Source organism: Loxodonta africana, chromosome 17 (genome assembly GCF_030014295.1).
Source record: "Loxodonta africana isolate mLoxAfr1 chromosome 17, mLoxAfr1.hap2, whole genome shotgun sequence".
NCBI lineage: Eukaryota > Metazoa > Chordata > Mammalia > Proboscidea > Elephantidae > Loxodonta > Loxodonta africana.
Genome location: NC_087358.1, coordinates 59,145,825 through 59,169,924, shown reverse-complemented (window position 1 = coordinate 59,169,924; position 24,100 = coordinate 59,145,825). Strand labels below are relative to the sequence as shown.

The window sequence follows — 24,100 nt, the reverse complement described above, 5'->3', positions numbered from 1 at the left end:
AAAGTACCACATGGCATGGGCTTTGGCACCTCTGAGCCTCAGTTTCCTCATCTGTAAAGTGGGGATAATAATCATATCTAATTCACAGCGTAGTGATAGGGTTAATGAGAATTGGTGTTTAAAGGTTTTACACAATGTTGGCATATAATAAGTGCTCAGATGTTAGGTGATGATTATATCATCATTCTTTGTTACTTATGAGAAGTTAGATGTGCGTTAAAGCCATAAATAGCTTCCACAGACAGCTTCTTGGTTTCTGAAGCAGGGTAGAAGCATCAGGGAGACCTGAATTCAATTCACATCTTCACCTCTTTTAAGTAGCTGAATGACCTCAGGCAGATTACTTAAATCTCTGAACCTTAGTTCCTTCATCTGAAAAGTGGGAATATTAGTAGTTACCTTGACAGTTTTTGATAAAGATTAAATGAGGACAGCATGTACAAGCCCTAGCACTGCCTGGCACACAGTCAGGGCTCAACAGACATCAGTTCTTTCCATTCCCTTCTGCCTGTGTCTAGCTGTCATTCACAGGGTCTGTGTGACTGATGACCTGGCAGGCTTAAGGAACCAAGGGCAAGGAGTGCTGGAGCCTGAAGCGGGATTGGGGGCTTGTCTATTCTGTTCACCTGTGCATCCCAAGTGCCTAGAGCAAGAGTAGGCACATAATAGGCCTTAAGTAAAGGTTTGTTGAATGAGTGAATGAACCCTGTAAGAGGCTTGTCCTCATAGAAAGTGATGAGGGAGAGTTTTCCATGGGAGCAGGATTGGAGTCTCTTGTCTTTGGAAGAGGTGACAAGGACTTGCAGAGGTAGTTCCTGGTTAGTGGAAAACAAGAAGGGCCACGCCATGGGAAGGCAGGTGGGGAAATGTAAGCAAGAACTTGGCAAGGGGCTATAGGATTCTGAGTTGCAGCCTCTCACTGGAGCATGGAGCAGGAATGGCAAAGACACTGCCCATTTGGCACCTCCCTCACCAGTCCCTGCAATTGTGACAGACACTGCTTCTGATCATGGTATTTCTCACGGAGCCTGCATAGGCCTCAGAATCTTTCTAAACCCAAGTGTTCAGGCAGCCATTGTTAGTGGCTTATAGTTTTTATCCTATTTGCTTTACCTGGGCTGGAGAATAACATTCTTATCTAGGCTTTGGAACACAATAGGACTTGTGAACTATAGGAATAAATTGGCCATGGCAGAATCAAAAAACTGACTTTTCTGAGTCTAGTGGTTTCAGTGTCTGTGTTTTCTTCATGTCCATGCTGCTTTCTCTTCATGTTCAGTAAAATATTTCAGAAAGTGTAGCCTGTCTCAGCTGTGCTAGGAGAAAGGCCCCTTTTTCCACACTTGAGCCAGAGCTATAAAATAGGCCTTTGGGGACCCAGTGTGGTGACTGCAATGGAAATCAAGAGTGAGAGAACACCTGGGGACAGGAGAAACTCAGAGGACAACAAAACCCATCAGGTTCACCACCTTTAAATAGCTCACAGGCATCCTCCAACCTAGCCCTGAACCCCAGGGACCCCTTTATTTTCACTGAAACTTGGAAGCTGGCCCTCAAGCCTTGAACTTGAGGAATCTCAAGCTATACTCAAAGCAGCTTTTGGCTGTCCCATAATTCTAGGTTTGAACATAATAAAGATCCAGCCATATGACAGCTTCTTCGTCCCTTGGTTCTATGCCTTAGGAATAAAAAAGAAGTAAAATTGGAAGCTGCAAACAACTGAGATTAAGGGGCAGAGCGGAAAGAAGGGGACGTGTCATAAATAACCTCGGGTAAAGCATGGTGCTCTGTCTCCCTGCTCTGCCTCCTGTTAACCTGTTACTTCCTCCCTTCTGCAAAACATTCAAGTGCTGTCATTCTCCTTTTCTTTTATCTGTCATGCTAATCAGGAAACACTGTAAAGTGCATCCTGATTTCCTTGTTACTTGCTCAGGCTTGTGAGTGGCATGTGGAGGGGCTCACGGGAACCTCACACGAAACAGGGAGAATTCCGGGCAGCGTTGTATTGTTGTTAGCTGCCATCAACTTGGCCTCCAACTGATGGCAGTGGCACACGCTCAACAGAATGAAATGCCGCCCAGTCCTGCACCATCCCTGTGGTCAGTTGTGGATCAGACTGATGTGATCCATGGGGTTTTCACTGGCCGGTTTTCAAAAGTAGATCGCCAGGCCTTTCTCTCTAGTCTGTCTTAGTTTGAAAACTCCCCTGAAGCCTGTTGAGTATCATGGCAACATGCCAGCCTCAACTGGCAGATGGGTGTTGGCTGTACATCAGGTGCACTGCACAGGAATCGAACCTGGGTCTCCCTTATGGAAAGTGAGAATTCTACCACTGAACCCAGGTAGCATTAAGATAATTTAAAATATTACCTTTTGGATACGTGGGCTTAAGCCAGAAGATGGGAAGGTCACCACAGAGCTCTAAGACTTTAGAACTCAAGAAGCTGTTGTCCTTCACGGGCTGGTCTACAGCCACCCAGATCAGAGAATTTTCTTCAAACTTAATTGGCATGATCTTGCCCTCCTGTAAGTAAGTAAAAATGAAACACATTGAGCAAAGAGGACAATATGCGCATCTTAAGATTCAGGTGCCGCTAAAAGATTATTTTGCCTTATAAAAAAGGAGAATTCTGTGTGTGTGTGTGGGCACCTACCACTTTAAAGTTCTCGTCTCTTTGTGGCTGTCTTCACGGTGTTCAGCGTGCCTCCTCATCTGCCCTGCCTTTGGATAACTGTAATGTGTGAATAGGAGTGTCCTGGGCTGAAGTGAAAATTACTTGATACCAACTTTGAGGTTTAGGTTAATCTGATGTTTTTGATCAAAGATGTTTTTGAGGAAAAGCAGTTTAGCGGACTCCGGAATCTCATAAAGGATAGAGAAACCCTTCACTTGAAGTGAAAATCCTTTGGGGCTTTGTACCACAGCTTCTGAGCAACAATGGAAAAAGCAAGCGATTGGTTCTTTAATGTCTTTAGTTCAAAGTGTTGTTTAACATAAACCATTTCTACATTTCCCAGCTCTCACAAAACAATATTTCAACTGTTCCTCACATCAAGCATGCCCCTGAGATTTCAAAGCTAGGCCTTGATTTTCTTCTACGGCGAGATGCTGAGAATAGTGTGATAACCCAGGAGACAAATTTATTTTGCCAGGTTGTTCCTTTCATGTATTTATTAGTTTGCGATTGGTTGGAGAAATTAAAATGTTTTCTCATTTTTAGCTAAAAGTAACACTTCATTTATGCTTTCTGCCTCAGGCTTATAGCTGCATTAAAACAACTTAAAGTTACTGGAGGAAGCAAACACTCAAGTAATCCAGTTGTTTACCTTAAATTAAATGGCTCCATCCAGGAAATGAATGTTCTTTGGGTATAGTAGTTTTTTAAAGTTATACAAAACTGATGAAAAATTTATGAGAGCAAGTGGTACATAAATCTACCCCCATCATAATCTAAAGTGTGTAGGAAAGAGTGAGGTGATTAGCATAATGCATATATATATATGCAGCTGGCAAGGTAGGAATGTTATATTTTACGGGTGCATACTTGGGGTCGCCTACCCAATCTCCTTCCCCTTCTCTTCCTTGCAAGGAAATCTTGATTTTGTTGAGGCAGCAATGTGCCCAGCCTCAGGAGAGACACTTGCTTTCTGAGACTCCAGCAGCTAGGGGTACCTGTGTATGATAGGTTCTAGCCAACAAGATCCAAGCTGAAGTATGTTGTGGCGGGGGTGGGGGTGGGGGTGGGGTGGGGGGAAGCTGGGGCATCTTCTGCTTCTCCTGATTTAAGGGGAAGTCATGGTTGGCACTGCTCAGCCTCTCCCTGACGCCCTTATTTGAATGTGTGGTTTATGTTTGGAGCAGGAAGGAAAGGCTGAGGGTATCACAGAGATGCTGGCCACTGAACAGATAGGTGCCTACGGCCGTGTCCCTTCACGTTGCTTACAGTGGAGAACAACAAAGCCCTATTTGTTTACGCCACTCTAAGTTTAGCTTTCTGCTACTCACAGCCAAATACATTTCTCATTCACACGCATGTATCGTCTGAATTTGTTTTTGTCCACCAGAGGGTCCATCATGTACAATATAAACATCTAAAACAGGAAAAATAATCTACTTACTGAGGCCCAAAAAAAGGAATCAGATGCAGACAAAGATTTAAATACAAGAATATTCACCACAGTGTTATTTGAGATAGTGAAAAAAAATGAAGATAACTGAATGTTTAAGAATAAAAAGGCTGTTAAAATTGTGGTAGGGTCGTATGATGATACGTAATACTTTCATTACAATCTCTTTTAGAAGAACTAAGGTTAAGTGAAAACAATAAGACTGTCCAACAGTTATAAAAAGAGCATCTCTCTCTTTCTCTGACACACACACAAAGTAAATTGGCCAAAATGTTAACATTTGTTATCTGTGAGTTATGCAATTGAGAGTGATTTTCTTCTCTATACTTTCACGTAGTTCCTCGATTTTCTGCAATGACAATGTATTGTTTTTTAAAATCGGAAAAAAAGGATTAAAAATACAGACTCTGTGCTGCAAACCTGTGGTTAGATCTCTGTCAGCTATGGTTGGGAAACAGGTCCATTTGGGAAGAGAGAGGAGAACTACCTCAATGGCCAGTTAAGAGGAAAATGTAAAGGATTAAAGCTCACAAAGTGTCATAACAGTAACCAAGTGATACAACTGCAGTAAGAGAAGTTCTAAGGTCAGAATAAAGGAGGCCTTGGTCCCAGTGGTTAAGTGCTCGGCTGCTAACTGAAACATCAGCGGTTGGAACCCACCAGCCACGGTGCGGGAGAAAGATGTGGCAGTCTGCTTCTGTAAAGAAAACAGCCTTGGAAACCTTATGGGACAGTTCTACTCTGTCCTGTAGGGTCCCTATGAGTCGGAATGGACTCAACAGCAGTGCGTTATTGTTAAGTTCACACAGACTATGGCGTGCTGTTCTGAGTGGCGTAGCTCCTGAAGAACAGCCATAAATAGGCACGTGATCAGAGGCGAGGGACCGGAACAGGCAGATCTGGAAACCACCTCATAGGAGGAATGGTTGGGGAAACAGTAGAGAAGAGGAAATAGGGCACCATAGCCAGCTTAAAAACACCTCCCAGGTTTGTTTTTAGTTTTTGTTTTGAGACACCTTCTGCTGTTGCTGCTATGGAGGCAAACACTCATGTTTGTTTACTCAAATTTTTCCTCTTTTTGCCTTGAGGGAGCTGATACTTCACCTCCCTCTTAGTGATGCTGGAAGGATCAAAGGTGATCATAATAAAAGAAACAATAATGATAGAAACTACCATTTATTCATCCTTTATCAGGTTCTAGGGCCATGAAGACAGAAGGCATACCCCCAGTTTGCAGGTGACAAAACTGAGGTTCAAAGAGTTCAAGCCACATCCACAGCAAGTGTCAGAGGTGGAATTTGAGCCCCTGTTTTTCTGACTCCAAAGTCCGTTTTCTTTCTGTCATGCCCTGCCACAATTCAGATGGAAGAAGATAAGGAATATGACCAGTTTGTAAATAATAAAGTATCATAAAAATGTAAGGTATTATTGTCAAATGTGTCTGTAGAATTGGGTGCAGTTCTTAAATGTTTAAAAAATCAAGTTCAAAGAAAATAATAATGAATTATGTAAAGCAAAAAAACCTCACAGGTTTGATATATGGAAAAGGAAGTACGGGTTGTCCCTGACTTACCAACATATTTGAGTTACGACAAACTGCACTGACAACCATCTTTTGTACATCTTATCTTTAGGAATATATACTACATACAATGTTATAGCACGTAGTTTGCTGATGTTATCCTCAGATGTTCACTCACAGATGTTCAGTGTTATGATTTATTGTTCAAGACACTGCCATACAGCAGGCTATGGAAACAAAAAAAATAAACAGTATTCGACTACTTCAGAACTGACAACAAAGTCATCAAGATGGAACCCTGTTGTAAGTCAAGGACTACCTGTGTAGCTTGTTGGGCTAAACTCGAACCAATGGGGAGAGCCCGTAGAGGGAGCCATCCAGCTCAATGTAGAACAAAGGAGAACTACTCCCATGATGGTGGCGACACAGGGAGCAGGGGCCCTGTTGCTGGCAGAGTTCAGCAGAGGCTGGGCAGTCTGCATCAAGGGCTTGTGCAGTAGGAATTCCCACACTGAGTGGGACCCAGCCTGGAAGGAAGATTCTATCATGTGGAGTCCTTTCTGTTGTCTGAATAACTGGTCAGAAACTTCGCTGACGTTAGGCAAACAAGGGCCATATGAGGACCACGCCCCTTTATGCACTTTAAAATGTAGTTTCTCAAAATGCTAAAAAATACTGTATCATGTAAGAATAATCCTTTGGAAATAGAGTTTTTGAACCAGTAGGATAAAAACAAGGAGCCCTGGTGGCACAAACAGTTAAGCACTTGGCTGCTAACCAAAAGGTTGGTGATTCCAATCCACAGCAGCTCCAAGGGAGGAAGACCTGGCAACCTGTTTCCCTAAAGATTACAGCCAAGAAAACCCTATGGGGCAGTTCTACTCTGTCGTGTGGAATCAGTATGAGTAAGAATTGACTTGATAGCACCTAACAACAACAGGACAAAAACAGTTTACACTCCTTTGGCAGAGGAGAAACAGAAGTTCTGTTATGGACACACACCTATCTGGTAACTAGAGACCAAAGGGGTCGTGCCTTCAAAGGATGTCTACCAACCCTCTCGCAGTCTCTGGCATGCTGGTACCCACCAGTTCAGAGGAGATGCTCTGCTTGGTCACGGTGTCCACCTCAGGAATACGAGCCTTCACTTGGGCTTTGATGTAGCACTTCTCTCCTCCAGCAAAACGGATTCCTGTGATGCCCTATGAAATAAAAGTAGATCCATCCATTTATCATCCTTCCATTTATTCAACTTATTGAGGGTCTACTGTGTGCCAGGCACTGGTTCAGGTGTTTTGTTTATGAATGAACAATACAAATGAAATCCCCACCCTCATGGAACTTAAATTTCAACATTATTTGCCAATAACAAAAAATAGATAAAATATGAAGTCAAGGTAACGCTAAGTGCTGGTGTGGGCAGTGGTGGTTCAGTGGTAGGATTCTCGCCTTCTATGTGGGAGACCTGGGTTCGATTCCTAGCCAGTGCAACTCGTGCAGCCAAAAGCAATCTTGTCAGTGGAGGCTTGCATGTTGCTATGATGCTGAACAGGTTTCAGGAGAGCTTCCAGACTGAGATGAACTAAGAGGAAAGACATGATGACCTACTTCTGAACATCAGCCAGTGAAAACCCAATGGATCACTTGCAGAATCATGATCAAAAGGGAGAAGAATACAGAACAGGATTTCAAATTGTCAGTGGAATCCAGACTTTATAGAGCCGTTGAGGCTAGATGAACCCCCAAAACTCTTGCCCTGAGATGATCTTTAAACTTAAAACCAAAACTATCCTCTGAAATCTTCTTTGAACCAAAAAATAGTTTATCTTAATAAGTATGTCTGTTTTGAGAATTGTGCTATTTTAAAGAATTATCTAATGAGATAAAAATTGATAACAGCAACTCAAAAGGTTAGTTGAGAAGCTTAGGGAGCAGTGAGTCGAAGTCAGAGTGGTGGGGCAATTTGGAGAAGGATGGCGAGGATATCTGGCTATCTTGAAGAATGTAATCAATGTCACTGAGTGGTACATGTAGAAATTGTTGAAATGGCGTATGACTATGTATATGTTCACCAAAAAAAAAAAAAAAAAAACCCTATGAATCACCATGGTTCAATCTGCAACTGTTTACAGAACTGGGCAGCATTTCACTCCATTGTGTATGAGATTGCCATGAGTGGGGGACCAACTCAATGGTGGCTAACAGTAACAACTGTGATAAGAGCTATTGAAGAAAAATAAGACAAAGATAGGAATGACAGGGGATGCTACTTTAGATATTGTGGTCAGGGAAGGCCTTCTAGAAGGAGGGGACATTTGAGCTGAGGCCTGAGAGTTTATACCTGAGAGTCTAGATGAAATGTCACTTTTTTTTTTTAACATGTAATTTTATTTCTTGTTGAGAATATACACAGCAAAAATGGACACCAATTCAACAGTTTCTATACATACAATTTGGTGACATTGATTATATTCATTGAGTTGTGCAACCATTCTCACCCTCCTTTTCTGAGTTGTTGCCCATTGATCTAAACGTACTACTCCCTAAGGTTCCTATCTAATCTTACCAGTTGCTGTTGTCAATTTGATCTCATATAAATAGATCTTAAAAGAGCACAATGCTCAAGGCAGACCTTCTTTACTAGTTAAGCTAAACTATTGTTTGGTTTTAAGAAGACTTCAGGGGATATATATATATATATATGTATTTATTTTTTAATTGTGCTCTAGGTGAAACTTTACAGCTCAAGTTAGTTTCTCCTGCAAAAATTTATACACATGTTGTGTGACTCTAGTTGCTCTCCCTATGATGTGACGGCACATTTTCCTTTCCACCTTGGATTTCCCGTGTCCATTCAACCGGCTCATCTCTCTCTCTGCCTTCTCATATCACCTCCAGACAGGAGCTGCCCATTTAGTCTCATCTTATCTACTTGAGCTAAGAAGCACAGTCTTCACGAGTATCATTTTATGTCTTATAGTCCAGTCTATTGTTTGTCTGAAGAGTTGGCTTCAGGAATGGTTTTAGTTCTGGGTTAACAGAGTATGGGGGCTGTGTTTTCTAGGGTTCCTCCAGTCTCAGACCATTCAGTCAGGTCTTTTTTTTGTTGTTGTTGTTATATTTTAGGTTTGAGGTTTAAAGATTATCTCAGGGCAACAATTTGCCAATAATAAAAAATAGATAAAATATAAAGTGAGGGTGTTCTAAGTGCTGACAAAGGCAGTGGCCTCTGGATTCCATTGAGAATTTGAAATTCTGGAAATGCCACATTTTCTATGCAGTTTTCTCTGACCGTCTCAGTCTAAGTGTGCTCTCCTTCCTCTGACTTCCTATAAGCCATGCAGTCTTTGTCACTCATTTGACATTCAGTCTACATTGCCTGCATTACAGTTGCTTATGAATGTCATCTCCTTACTCGATTATAGTTTCTCAAGATCAGTATCTGAGCCCTTCCTTCCTCCCCCTCTCCCTTCCTCCCTATCCCACAAATGTTCTTTAAAAATGTTGGTCAAATTAACTAATTCCATGAACTCGGAATTTTCTTAACATTTCCAAGCTTAGAGTGAATAATAAAGCTTTCTACAGCACCAGGAGCTTAACTCTGCTCCTAGACCTTACTTAAGGGCTTGGATGCTTTGTCTTTGTTCCCTGTGAGACATTAACAGTGTCTGCTTCTCTTCTGCCTAGGGACCAACCTCAAGGAAAATATCAACTGCAAGGCTTGACACTGGTTTTAGCCACAGAGGGCATCAGGAATAACAGTAGGTTCTGTCTAAAGAGTATTTAATATCCCCCTGCAGGTTAGTTTCATGACTAGTGAACAGCCAAAGATGGTATTCGAGGCCTACAAATTCTATGGAATAATAATGAAGACACCAACACAATTTTGAACCTTGTCAATCTTATGTTGGGTTGAGACAAATGTTGGGAAGATGCAGAACTGGATCAAGGGTCAGAGCTAAGGGATGGGGGGCAAGGTGGGGGCAGGAAGCGCTTAGAAATCTTGGGTTCCTGGCTCATAATTCAACACTGTTAAGTGAAGGATGAAGTTAGATGTAAGTCATGCTTCAGGATATTCATGGAAAGGTATACCATATGTAATGTCAGGCCCAGGAGCCCTACAGAAACTCAATGGGTAACAGGCTGGAGAAGAGAGAAGGAAAAGCACATTTTTTCTAAAGCTCCACGTTATTTGCTTTGCGGCCTAATTCGCCACATACACCTAGATCACTCATTTCATTTACTTCTCCCAAGACCAGTAAGAGGAGTGACGTTACTCCCACTTTATGGAAGAGAAACACCAAAGCTTACTGCAGAGGTTCTGAGCTCTCACTGTGCATCACCTGGAGAGATGTTAGACACCGGGGCTTTTCCCCATGTAATTGGCCTGGGGTGGGGCCCAGGCATTGGTAGTCTTAAAAGCTCCCCAGGTGTTCATAGTGTACACCTAGGGTTGAGACCACCAGTTTAGGAAGAAAAGGAATTTGTTCAGGGTTACAGAGCTTTCAAATGACTGAACTAGCCATTAGACCAAGTGTCTAATCTCAACTGTAGTGCCCCACTCTTCTATACATTGTTCACAAGCTTGACCTTGCATCAGAATCATCTGCAAAGCAGTTGCCATTGAGTTTAGACTCATGGCAATCCTATGTGTGTCCAAGTAGAACTGTGCTCCATAAGGTTTTCAATGACTGATTTTTTACAAGTAGGTCAGCAGGGGCCTTTCTTCCAAGGTGCCTCTGGGTGGACTTGAACCTCCAACCTTTCAACTGGCAGTTGACCACATTAATCATTTTCACCACCCAGGCACTCCTGAATCACCCGGAGCTGGTTAAATAAAACAGAATGCTGGATCCCACCCCCCAGAGTTTATGATCCAGGAGGTCTGGAGTGGCGCCAAAATTTTCATTTTTAAAAAGCTCCCAGGTACTGCTGCCTCAGTGGCCTGAGGAGCACATCTGGAGAACCACCACTCTGTACTCTGCTGTCTCCGGAAGAGCTGCCGCTTTTATTCTGATGTAAATCTAGGACTCCTGGTTTGACAATCAGAAAGCAGGGGAGGGAGGTAACTGCTCCTCCGAGTGATATGTTCTCTTAACTTCAAACCCTCATATCCCCTCAACGTGAGATGTGAGGGAGGAAAACAGCTATAACCATCGCCATATCCCCAAAGGAGACAATTGATTCTATTGAAGGAAGGCTTCAGTAGAAGGCTGTGAGCCCCAAATACGAATCTAGTATTGAGTTAGTTCTGAGGGCCTACACACTGCAGAGAGAACTGAAGCCCCAGAGGGATGGAACCTGGAGGGAGGAATTCATACCTTTTCCCTACCCTGTCTAGCTACAAATTCACATCAAGCAGCCAGATGTATTAAGAGATTAAAAAGAGGGAAATAAAAGAAGCACCAGAAAGCCAAGCAAACCTAGTGTTTTTAAAATCAAACAAGGCTTTAGAAGCTGGTGATAATGAAGAAATTTGCTAACAAAGGCAATGGGTGAAGATACCAATGATCCAATATTCTTTCATCAAAAGAGCCTCGTAGTCTCACCCTGGAGTCCCTGGGTGGTGCAAATGGTTAATGTACTCAGCTACTACCTGAAAGATTGCCAGTGCGAGTCCACCCAGAGGCCCCTTGGAAGAAAGGCCAGTCTACTTCAAAAAAAACTCTACGCTGAAAACTATGGAGTACAGTTCTACTCTGACACACATGGGGTCACCCTGAGTTGGAGCTGACTCAACAACTGGCACTGGTACTGGGGTAGCTCATCTAGTTCCCTGGCTTAAACCAGAGGTTCCTAAGATGGGCAGAGGGTCCAGCCCCAAAGGAGGCACTTTAGAAATCTCTGGGGGCGGGGGAGGGAAGTTTCCTGTTGTCACACAGACTGAGGGCTCTCTTGGCCTTTATTGGGTGGGACCCAGGGATGCCAGGTCCCCCAAACCTTGGGCAGTCTCAAAGAATCAGCCGTCTTGGGTCCTGCATGAAAAACCTATTTATAATTATCTGCACCAAGAACCTGACACTGTTTTGCGTATAAAAAGGTAATGATTTTTTGGCGTAGGTTTAATGTATAATGTAACAGTGCTAATTTTACCTGAACCCTCTGATCCTGGGAAACAGCAGTGGTTAAAGAACTGTCCCCTGCCCCCCGCTCCCGCCTTTGTGTTCAGGAAAACGTCTTACTGCAAAGAATCACCCTTACATGACATAGATAAGACTCACAGATGCCCCCTTGTTTACCTGTTCCAGGGCCAGACACAGACCCTCCAAATTCCCATTCCTTGCTATGAGTCGCAATCAACTCAATGGCAATGGGTTTTTTGTTTTATTTTTTTGGTGCCTCAGAAACAATTGAATTGCTTGTCCCCACTGGTCAGTCAGAAACAAAGTGTTTGTTAACCAAACTGTGGTTAAGCTTCCCCTTCACCCAAGTCCTGAACTTTGGCCCTCTCTCATGAGCTAGCGCGCTACACCTCCTCAAGGGCCCCACTCGGAGAATGGGCTGACCTCAGCTTAAAACCTTCTCTGGTCTACTGTTAGATCACTTCACCCTCTCATCCCACTTCTCCACACCTGGCTTTTTCTAGCCTTGTTTACTTTTGTCTGTATAAAAGAAAAACCCTTTCTGCCCAACTCTTGAGAGGCTCACTGATCTTAGGGTCAGAGCGAACTCCCTATTTCAGTAGACTCCTCCCCCTGTTGCAGTAGTCTTCCCCAACTCCCTTGGAATAGTCTTTCTTTCTAAATAAAGCCTCTCCCTACCTAAGTCCAGATTTATTTGACAAATGAATTTTCTAGGAATGCAATTACTGTGAAAATTGAGAGAAAATGGTACTTTGCTTTGTCTGGAATTTTTCCAAGAATTGTTCACTGTTTGAGGAAAATCCTGTGGTATTTATTTGCCTGCACATACATGTGCCAGTCTGCATGTTGGGCTGGGGCACTGAGAGTGATTGAACTATGCCGTAAGTGTATGACTTCATTAGGTCTTCTAGTGTGTCATGCTGGGTGTTTACATATTGAAGTCCATATTTTACTATGAATGACTTTCATTTTATTTTTCCTTTACATGATAGTTGGGGACTATATTGATTTTTGAAATCAATAACTTAACCTATCTACTAGATGCTATCCTTTTTTTCCTCCAGTTTAACATTGTTAAACATTTAAAAAGCTAAAAGAACTGTACCATGAACACCCATATGCCCACCAGTTTATTATTTTTCCTCATTTTTTTTATTGTGATGAGTGTATATGAAACAAAAGAGTTGCAATTTCAACATTTTTTACATATACAATTCAGTGACATTAATTATGTTTATCACATTCAACCATCACCATTTATCCATTTCCACATTTTTCCATCTATTCTTTTAATTTCAAATCACAGTTTTTGTTATATAAATGGAGTGTTAGGTCTGACAGGAGTCCCTGGATGGTACAGTTAACAAGCTCAGCTGCTAACCAAAAGTTTGGAGGCTCGAGTCCACTCGGGTGCCTCGGAAAAAGTCCTGGCGATCTACTTCTGAAAACTGTAAGGAGCACAGTTCTACTCTGACACGTGGGACTGCCATGAGGTGAAATCATCTCCATGGCAACTGGTACTGGTAGGTCTGATGGCACTGATGCTTGGGAAGGTATGACCCTCTGGAATGTAACGCACACTCTATGAACTGACCTAGTTTTTTCTAATTTCTCAAAGTATAGAGTATGGAGCATGTGGCTTAGTGCTATTCTCCCTCAGGAAGTCCTTTTTCCATTGGGCTCTACGGAAATTTTGGTGGGGTTTTGGGTTAACAGAGGAGATTGTTCACTTGCAATTCAGAGCCTTTCATAATCTGGCCCTACCTCCCCATCTCTTCTTCCCCACTGTTATGGATTAAATTGTGTCCCCGAAAAAGATACGTTTAAGTCCTAACCCCTGGTACCTATGAATGTGACCTTGTTTGAATGTGACCTCAGTTAGCATGAGGTCACGCTGGAGCAGGGAAGGTCTTAATCCCATCTGAGTGGTGGGTGTCCTTATAAAAGAGAAGAGAGAAAGGAAGGATGGCCATGTAAAGATGCATCTAAAAGCCAAGGAATGGTTGGGGCTGCCAGAAGCTGGGAGAGACAAGAAAAGATCTTACCCTAGAGACCGGAAAGATGACAGCCTTGCCAAAACTCCAAACTCATTGCCATTGAGTCAATTTCGACTCATAGCAGCCCTGCAGATCAGAGTAGAACTGCCCATAGAGTTTCCAAGGAGCGTGTGGTGGACTTGAACTGCCCATCTTTCAATTAGCAGACATAGCTCTTAACCACTACGCCACCAGGGTTTCCAACAGCCTTGCCAACACCCTGAATTTGGACTTTGAGCCTCTAGAATTGAGAGACAATAAACTTCTGTTGTTTTAAGGCTCTCACTTTGTTACGGCAGCCCTGTTATTGTTGTTAGATGCCGTCGAGTTGATTCCGACTCATTGCAACCTCACGTGGCGGAGTAGACATGCCCCATGGGGTTTTTTTTTGGCTGTAATCTTTATGGGGACAGATTGCCAGGTCTTTCTCCCACAGAGCCACTTGGTGGGTTCAAATCGCCAACCTTTTTTTTGGTTAGCACCTGAGTGCTTAATTGTTGCACCACCGGCCCTAGGAAACAAACACACCCACATCCAGCCACAGCGGGCTACCTAGGACCCTTCACTAGGCCTGTGTATGTGTATTCATTATTCTTCCCTGGACTTGCAATGCCCTGTCTCCTGTCTCTGCCGGGTGAAATCCTAATCATTCTTCAAGACTTGATTCAATTGCTACCACCTCTGTAAAATAATCTGGAGCGTCCTATTTGGTGCCTCCTCTCCATGCCTCCAGGGTACTCTGTTCACCCCTCCATTGCAGCGGCTTCCCAGGCCAACCTGAACCCACCTCCGTGTGCATGTTCCTCTCCTGCACTGGACTGTAAGGCTCTTGAGGTCAGAGTACCGGTGTCAGCTATCTTTGCATCCCCCTTCTTTAGCAATGTCCCTTACACACAGTAGGCCTCAATAAAATGCTTCTTGAATTCGATGACTTAAAATACAGGAACAAGTAATAGCACAAGTACTGTGGTGACTGATTCATGTGTTTTCAAAGGCCCAGGCTTGTTTAAACCCATAACAGGCTCTATCCATCAAAAAAAAGTTCTACTTAGCAGTCCTGACTTGGAGAAATGTGGAAGCTATCAAAGAGAATTGATCAGTTTATATTTGTGGCCCTGCTGGCCTCTGAGAATAAAACACAATCAATACCATTATTAGAAAGAACCAAAGGATTATAAAACAGAAATATAGGTCTGGGATTAAAATATTTTAAGTGTATTTATTCCTGATACGTGAACATCTTGAGAGGAATGGACCTTTTTTTTTTTTTAAATCTTTGCAGCTCCCTTTACATATCTGATGCTGTGGCATGTCGTAGGTATTCGGTTTTGTCCTGGAATGAATGAGGTGTGGGGAGTCACCTTGTATGAGTTTATATTGAACAGTACAAAGAAAAAAAAAACTGATTGTGTTCTACCCTGGGTTTTGCAGTGAAAGCCTTTAAGAGGTCCAGAGAATTGTACTTGTGCACTGACCTGAACCAATTGCAAAGCTCTGACTAAAGTAGGTGCAGCGGATGCGTACAGGACTGCAGAGTCTGTCCCCAGGCCAGAGACCACTCTGAACATGGCCAGACTGTCCATCATCAAATACTACCGGATATCACCAATGCTCTAATGTTAGAATCTGTTTAGTATTCAAAAGGACTTGTGAAGTGTGTTTTCATACCAATAAGAGAAGTTCTTTCATTCACATGAAAGGTATCCCTAGTTTTTCCCATCTGTTGGAGGTAGACAGGTCGATACAATGTTTGTAGGCCAATCAGAAGGGACGTAGTTTTCAGGGGCCTTTTTTCATATGAAGTCTTTCCTACTCCATCTACAGATTTAACATGAGGACACAAATAGTAATGCCCTTCCTCATCTTAAAACATGAAGAAGAATAAGATACTTACGTGCCAACAAGGAGTCCTTGGGTGGGTCAAACGGATAACACCCCGCTTGGCTGCTAACCAAAAGGCTAGAGGTTCGAGTCCACCCAGAGGCTCCTCAGAAGAAAGGTCTGATGATCTACCTCTGAAAAATCAGCCATTGAAAACCCTGTGGAGCACAGTTCTACTCTGACACACATGGGGTCACTAGGAGTTGGAGTCAACTTGACGGTAACTGGTTGGTTTGGTTGGTGGGCCGATAGTAAACAAGGCCTGGGTGATACTTTAGTTTGCAGATGTACACTGAAGCACAGATACACAACTTAATGCCTCAAATTGCCTGTAAATTGAATTTGTGTAAAAAAACAAAACAAAACATATTTGCCCTTTCCACAGGAAATGTTTTATCTATAATAGGCCATGGTCAGAAAACGTATGATATGATAAGGAAATTTCTCCATGCTGATTTTCTGGATTAAATGGGAAATCAGAAGAATTGAGAAACGTAAACAGATCCTACCTGTTGTTGATGAGATTATCTGGTCATTAAGATTTCTCTCCTCTCTGGAAGTTCAACGTTCAGACCTTGCAATATCCCAGGATCATTTGAGCATTTTATTCACAGCATTAGAAAAAACAGATTGGAAGTCATTCTGCCAAGGCTTTATATAATTCCAAAAAAGAACCTGCTCTTTTCAATGCCATGGAGGTGTGTGAAGAATGCCGCTTCTCCCTGACATAGAAAAGTCCCCCAGGCTTGCCTGATTAAATTCTCTAAATGCATGAAATAGACTTACATTTTGGAAGTCATTAACTTCAATTGCTTCTTCGGCTCCACTTCCCATTTTAAAGGTCTCCAAGTTGTTCCCAGCATCTATTTCCATTGACCCATCTTGTAATTTCCCATTGATACTCATGCTGTAATGGACATTGTAAATCTGGAAGGGAGCATAAGAGTAAGTGATGCTTTCTTTTTTGAGCAATTCGAGGCTTATCTTTAGAGCTGCAGTATAGGAGACAGCTTTCATATTTTTCAGAGATACGCTGAAGCATCCTTAATAGTAATATATTAATATACTAGGACTTCTTCCATATACCAATCATTTAATACAGGGATTTAAAAAAAATACCTTAAAAGTAGAACCTTTGGTACTGTCTGATACGTATTCAAGTAAATCAGTGACTCGCAATCCTGGGTGCGCATTAGAAGCTTCTGGGTAGAATTTTCAGTGATGATGCCTGGGCTTCGTCACCCTGGACCAATCAAAACCCTCTGGGGGTAGGACTGGAGTCCCTAAGTAGCACAAACACTTAAGTGCAGCTACTAACTGAAAGGCTGGCAGTTTGAATCCACCCAGAAGCACCACCACCCAGAGGTGCTTCGGAAGAAAGGCCTGAAGATCTACTTCCAAAAGGTCACAGCCATTGAAAATCCTATGAAGTGCGGTTCTAACATGGGGTCGCCATGAGGTGGAACTGACTTGATTAATTTTTAGGGGGGGGGTGGTGATGGGACTTGGGAATAGGTATTTCTTTTCTAAAGCTCAATTCTACTCTGCAGCCAGGGTGTGAATCGCTGATAGGTAAACAGAAACCGGGGAGGCAGAGGGTTTACTGGGCTGTTAACTGAACAAGACTGCAGTGGCACCTTAGTTTGGAAAGTTTTTTAATCGTTTGGTCCGGAATAAGCACAGAGCGTGGCTATAGTAAAGACTCCAGAGGACGCTGACCTACCTGATGCTGAGCAGCGTTTGTAGAGAGCGAGGTCTGTTCCAGCTCAAAATGAGCAGTTTCTCGTTTTAATGACTCTATGGGTTTTATGGGACAGGCCAGGAGCCCTGCTGGTGCTGTGGCGAAGCACTCAGCTGCTAACCAAGAGGTCTGCAGTTCAAACCATCAGCCTTTCCACATGAGAAACATGTAGCAGTCTGCTTCCGTAAAGATTTCAGCCTTGGAAACCCTTGGGGGAGTTCGACTCTGGCCTATAGGGTCGCTATGAGTTGGAACTGACTCAAGAGCAATGGGTTTGTTTTTTTGGTATGAGACAGGCGTATTGTGTGATAGGACATTTTGTTATAATGAGACGTGTTAGGCGGGGGTGGGGGGGAGAAGGGGGGGCAGGATTAGCATTGCAGAGAGTGCGCTGGTCCAGGAATCAGAAGACCACTCGGTCATGCCACTTAAACCCCTGGGTCTGGGGAGTTGCCTCGAGTAGACAATGAAGATGTCGGACCTCATAGGTGGTTTTCGTCTATGTCCCCAGAGCTCTGAGGTTTCACCGGGTGGCCCAGAGGTGCGGGTGGGGAAGAGGGCAGGAGGCGCTGGGAGGCTCCTTTTTCCCCTGTCCACACACAGTCCAACCACAGCTACTCTGCTTTTCGTCTGTTCTGTGTGCTGGATTTCTGAGTTAAGATTGTGTTAGAAAAAAAGATCTGGTCACTTAATTTATTTTTAAGTTTACCACTAAATTAGATGATTCCAAGGGTCTCTCCTAGCTTAGACATCTTGTTAGGGCACTGGTTAAAAAAAAAAAAAATGTTTTTTTGTATGCTGCCAACTGCAGAAGGCAATAGGGGATAGTATGCTGCCTGCTAGATCTTTCTGTGTTGTAGGGGTATTGGGCGAGTATCTTTTCTTTCCTTCCCACCCCTGGCTTAGAGGTGTACAGATCTTTAAAGGAGGAGGAATAAGAACTGGTGGAAGACAGTGGCCCCTCAATGTCAGGTCAGTAGGCCAGAGCTGCAAATAGCTCAGATTTAATTCAAATCTTATTTTTCTCCCTCATTGTGAAGAATGGCTGCTACACAGACAAACAGTAGAAAAAGTGTCTGTTACCGGATCATTACTTGCAGAAAACTCGTTATTACAAGATCCACAAAACCCTATTTTATTTTCTCGGCAGAGATGTAGAAATGGCTTTGCTCTCCAGTACCCTTTTAAGCACCAGCATTCATTCAGCAGAATAGAAAATAATGACATCCTATTTCTGCTCAGGGAGTCCCTAGATGGTATAAATGGTTAACCTAAAGTTTGGAGGTTCGAGTCTACCCAGAGACACCTCAGAAAAAAGTCCTGGTGGTCTACTTCTGAAAAGTCAGCCACTGAAAACTCTGTGGAGCACAGTTTACTCTGATACACGTGAGGTCAGCATGAGTCCGAGTCGACCCGATGGCAGCTGGTTATTTCTGCTCAAACATCTCCCACTGCCTCTCCTCCTCTCCTTCTGATGAACTTCCAGGAAACCAAACCAGACCTACTGCCATTCAAGTTAATTCTGACTCACAGCAAGTCTGTAGGACAGAGAGCTGCCCTCAGAGTTTCCAAGGCAGTAATCTTTACAGAAGTTGACAGCCACATCTTTCTTCTGTGGGGTGGCTGGTGGGTTTGAATGGCCGACCTTTCAGTTAGCAGCTGAGCGCTTAACCACTGCACCACCAGGACTCCTGTCTGATGAACTTAGATTCCTGTAATTCCCTGTCCACAACCTTGCCTGATCATCAGAACCACTTCGGGAGTTCTGATTTAGTAGGGCTGGAGCAGAAGCCACCAATCTGTTTTCTCTTTGCACCTCAGGTGGTCCTAACGATCACAGAAGCTTGGAAAACGTGCTTTCTTTGGCTGAGCCATGCTTTCTGCAGGTAGGATTTAGAAAGCAGGCTCTGTTCTGTGCCCATACTCTGAAAGGCCACTGTTCACAGGGGATAATTGCAACGGTCAAAAGGAGCATGGCAGACAGACTGCGAGTTCCTGCTGGCCCAGGCGTCCTTCACTCAGAAGGCAAGAGGCTCTTCTGGAAGCATTGCACATAAGCATTTACTAGGAAAGCTGTGCAAAATTTAAGAAATGAACGATTCCAAATTCCTCGCATGAGATTGTAACTCTAAAAGAGTGGCCTGTGGTTCCAATTATACTTCTCACTACCACCACCCTTCACCACCTCCCCCTAAAAAACCAGTGCCAGTTGCCATTGAGTTGGCTCTGACTCATAGCAACCCCGTGTGTGTCAGAGTAGAACTGTGCTCCCCAGGCATTTCAGTGGCTGATTTCTTTGATGTAGATCACCAGGCCTTTCTTCCAAGGCACCTCTGGGTGGACTGGAACCTCCAACCTTTCGGTTAGCAGCCGAGTGTATTCACCATTTGCACCACCCAGGAACTACCCCTCTGCCCTCAAGCGAAGGCTCCCTGACTAGGTGTTGCCGCCTTTGTAATGTAGCTTCAGGCCAACTTTGATAGCAGTGCTCAGCGTCTGGAGGGGGCAGCAGTGAGAAGTTTGTGCCCTCCTGAAGCAACGGGTGGCCAGTTGGTAGTCGCTTCCAAATTACTGGGCTTGGAGAGCTCAGGAGGAGGCTGGGCTGGTGGAGCAGCAATCCCATTATCTACCTACTCTCAGCTGATGGAACAGTTGGCACCTAAGGCTATCCAAATACAATGACATTTATAGTTGCCAAAACTCTGCTCCGTATGGTGCCTTTTACAACCAAGGACATTTGCTAATGAGTTTTTAATAATGCCTGGTTCTATATGATTAATTACAGAATGTTTGGGGAAAATGTCTAGAAAAATCCATCTGAGAAGGAAGGCCACAGGCAATAATCTCATTCCCTCACTGCACAGGGTAGGGTTGTCAGTTATTTCAGATTGGTGGGAATTTCCTAAATTTCAATGCCTTGTTCCATTTACAGTAACATGGATGAGGAATGGCCTCAATATTTGGGCCCAGTCATTTGTACCCCAATTATTAGCACCCTGATGCTTCATAGTCTTCCAACTAAATTCAAGCAAACGAGTCCCAGGGGGATTTACCCATATGAAAGGGATAGGAGGTGAATTAGTGCTGGTTGTCCTCTATAAACCACTATAAGGACCAGATGCACAGATAATCCCAAAAGAATGGATAATCCATTCTGTTTGGAGATGTCTTTCTGTTTGACAGACTTACCTTTTTTGATTATGTTTTACTTGGGTTTTTTAGATTTGTATTCAGGAAAAGCAGACCATGCATGCATAGGTAGTGCCAAATTTACTCTATTTGGTGTTTTCTGATATGTTTTTCAGACTTAAATATTATGAATCAGCATCGAAGATTTTTGGGGGGGACACTATTCGTTCTTCTGCTTGTACACCAAAGGCTTCAATTGTCAGCAATAAAACGTGATTCACTATTCCTCTGTATTCTTAGAATTTAATACCAAAGAAGGGAGTCCCACTTATTTAGTGTGATCGTTCAATCTCTCCTTCTAGAAGCTTGTCAGTTAGCTCTGTTTGCCTTGAATAGTTAAATGCCACATGGTATTTATTTTAATATATATTATGACCAAAATCCTTACTCCCCCAAAAAGCAAAGAATTTTTGTGCTCAACCGGCATGTACCATTGTCATCTGAAAGACAGCATTTGCATTCCAATGCCATAAAATGTCCCAAACGGATGACAATCTAAATGCCACTATTAATGGAGATGTAGATATTGACATCGGTTCTCATGTTCAGATTGGCTGCTTTCAAATATGAGCATCTGGCCCGGCTTCTATATTTAAAATACAAATACATTAAGGCACTTCTCAAATACACACAAAATACTGTGCAATTCTGATCTTACAAATCGGTGCTTGCAAATTTGATATAGTCTCCAAACCAGACTTAGTGTGCTAAATGGCATGCTTATCTACATCAGGCATTTAAGTTAAAAATACAGATTATGCAGTGACTGTGGAAGATGTGATGTGTAAAATGGTTGAATTGCTTTCAGCACCATTTTCTCTAAGTACTGGAATTTGTTCATGCTTTGAATTTCATGGTGGGAGAGAAAGAGGGAGAAGAAAAGAGCAGCTACCGATCCTCCGATCCTCCGAGGGCAGTGATTAAGAAACAGCCCTTTGTGTGCACCCTGGAGATGGAATTCTTTTCCATTAGTAGAAATAAGCTTATACCAGACCTGGCAAGTGGTGATCAAGATAGAATGTCCCTGCTACACACAAAATGTGGGGTATTTCGAGAACACACTAGAATTCTGCCCAGTAAAGGTAGAAGCAGTTTTTATACTTCTTGAGAGTCCGTAGAGTTTTAAAATAAATAGTTGCATGCAAAGAAAGGAGCACAGCAGTGAGTGAAACATTTACCACTGAATTACATGTGACTAGGCCGGAAGGGATTCTGAAACGAGATTTGCCACCTTTAAGGAAGGTACACCTTTTTTGTTTTTTTTTCGGCAAGAAAGAAGGGAGCGTTGATGGAGAGGTCACAAAACAAACAAACGAACAAACAAAAACTTCCTGAAAGATCAAATTGCTCTCCAATTACTGGATCTGAATATTCCTCCACTATCTTTTTTTTTTTTTTTTTTTTATCTTTGTCCTCGGGTCCCCGGGCGGCGCCAATGGTTTAGTCTCAGCTCCTAGCTATAGGGTCACTATGAGTCAGAATTGACTCCACCGGAGCGAGTTTGGGGTTTTTTGTTTGCCTTCTAACGGAAAGGTTGGTGGTTTGAATCCATCCAGCGGCACCGCCGAAGAAAGGCTTGGGGATCTGCTTTCCTAAGATTACAGCCCAGAAAACGCTGTGCAGCGCAGTTCTACTCTGATGCGCGTGGGGTCTCCATGAGTTGGGATGGACAATGGGTTTGGGATTTATCTTTATCCCGGATTCTTACACTCACAGCCTTTCTCGGCTGGGAGAGGCCTTTGAGACTATTTAGTTCCACTTCTTCTTTTAAGGATGAGTAACCCGGGGCCAGGGAGATGCCCTGCCTTGGCCACGGTCACACGACTGCTCAGTGGAAGCTCTGGGCCGAGATTGGCTTAGAATGGTTTTCCTCCAACAGTCCGGGGTATTTTCCGCTACTCTGTGTCTTCATGTCATCCTTTTAAATCCCGACCTGCGTTTCTACAAAGCCGCCTAAGAGCAGAATACAGGGTAGCAGAGTAGGATGGAAGAAGGCCAAAGGTGCGGGGAGAGGGTGGAGAGAGGTGCAGAAACCGTGGCGGAGAGGGCAAGCGGCCAGGGCCAGCGGAGAGCCGTCCGGGGAGCCCGGGCCTCGGCGCCGACCAGCGACCAGCCTAGGGGGACCATAGCGGTGACAGAGAGGACCCCGCCACCCTGTGCTCCTCTCGGCCCCGCAGGCCGCCCTCTGAACTTACGTGATTGTCACTCCCCTTCCAGAAGTAGAAGGCTCCGATTGCCCCAAAGAGCAGCAGCACCGCCCCGGAAATGAGGACCACGGCTCCCACCTTGAGCAGCCGCGCGGGGCTGGAGGGCTTCACGGTCACCGTGGCGTACACCTGCGGACCCGGCCGGAGAGCTGCGGTTACGTCTACGTCTCCCGCACCCCGCCCACCCCGCGCCTACCCCGGCCCGGCGCAGTGCCCCAGTAAATCGAGGAGAGTGGGAGACAGCTCACCCTGAGCTCCTTAGGGCGCCCCCTTTCGTTAAGGCCTCCTCCAACAGCCCCTTCCCCAGCTCCCTTGTGGATGTGCGTGGATGTGCCGCAAACAAACTTTTCCCGGTGCAGGGCCACTGCCCCCGCCGATCTGCGCACTCAGCCGGACACAAGATGCCCCCTCCTGACGCCTGTTCCACCTTCCCCTCTTCACCCGTCTATGTGGATCCTGAGCCCGCTGCACCCACTCACAAAGGGCGCCACCCCACGCACCATTTTGGCATGCGAATTTGCGCGCACATTCCCTCCTCCCCCTCCCACCCCCGACACGTTCGGTTGCACAAATCCCTGGCCCTCGACAGTGGATTTGGACCCCCACGAGCAGTCGCTGCCCTGTGTGGTCCGCAGCCAGCCTGGGGGTCCGGGGCTGTACTCACCGGAGGACTGCAAAACTCGACGTCCTCAGGCCCCACCAGGGCGATGGGAACTTTTTCGGAGTTCTCTACCATGGCTGCGGGCTGGATGTGCGAGACACCTGGAGCCTCTGCGCGCTCCCTGGCCTCTGTCCTGCCTCCCCGACGTGCTGGGCACTTCAGTGCTGCGCACACAAGCGCGCATACACACCGGGCACCGTCCCGCCTGGGCCAGCCCAGAGGTCCCCACCCCTTCCAGCGCCTCTCCTTTCCCCTCCCTTCTCCCTCCCGCTCGGGAGCAGCATTATTAGCCGGCTCTGCTTTCCGGTCGCTCGTCCTCGCTCTCTCAGGTGTACAGGCCCCCAAATAACATCCGGGCAAACCAGTGTGGAGGACTAGTTCTCTTGGGGTAGAACAGGATTGCTGAGTTCTGGGACCCCAAGATATGCTAAATTTCCAAGGCTCTTTCCATCATCCAAGGCTCTGTTAGGGCTTCTGCTGTTGACACCTGGTTGGAGGTAATTTCAACCCTTCGAAGGTCCCTTTTGTTGTTGTGTACTGTGGAGTGGATTCCTATTCATAGCAACCCTATAGGACAGAGTAGGACTGCCCCACAGGGTTTCCAAGGCTGTAATCTTTATGGAAGCAGACTGCCACATCTTTCTCCTGTGGA

At 44.5% G+C, this 24,100-nt stretch overlaps 1 protein-coding gene and 1 non-coding gene across 2 annotated transcripts in view; one reads left to right on the top strand and one right to left on the bottom strand.

Annotated features, from left to right (window-relative positions):
* CNMD (chondromodulin) overlaps nucleotides 1-23,523 on the bottom strand; it is a 32,246-nt gene extending 8,723 nt beyond the window's left edge. Inside the window, exons 1-5 of the mRNA XM_023551237.2 lie at nucleotides 23,452-23,523; nucleotides 22,776-22,916; nucleotides 16,437-16,577; nucleotides 6,739-6,852; nucleotides 2,371-2,524 (exon numbers count right to left, since the gene is read on the bottom strand). Of these exons, the coding sequence (XP_023407005.2) occupies nucleotides 2,371-2,524; nucleotides 6,739-6,852; nucleotides 16,437-16,577; nucleotides 22,776-22,916; nucleotides 23,452-23,523 (622 nt within the window). The remainder of the gene's footprint in view (nucleotides 1-2,370; nucleotides 2,525-6,738; nucleotides 6,853-16,436; nucleotides 16,578-22,775; nucleotides 22,917-23,451) is intronic.
* TRNAR-UCU (transfer RNA arginine (anticodon UCU)) lies at nucleotides 7,070-7,140 on the top strand. The gene has a single exon. It is a non-coding gene; the product is annotated as a tRNA-Arg (tRNA).
* Nucleotides 23,524-24,100: the final 577 nt, after the last annotated feature.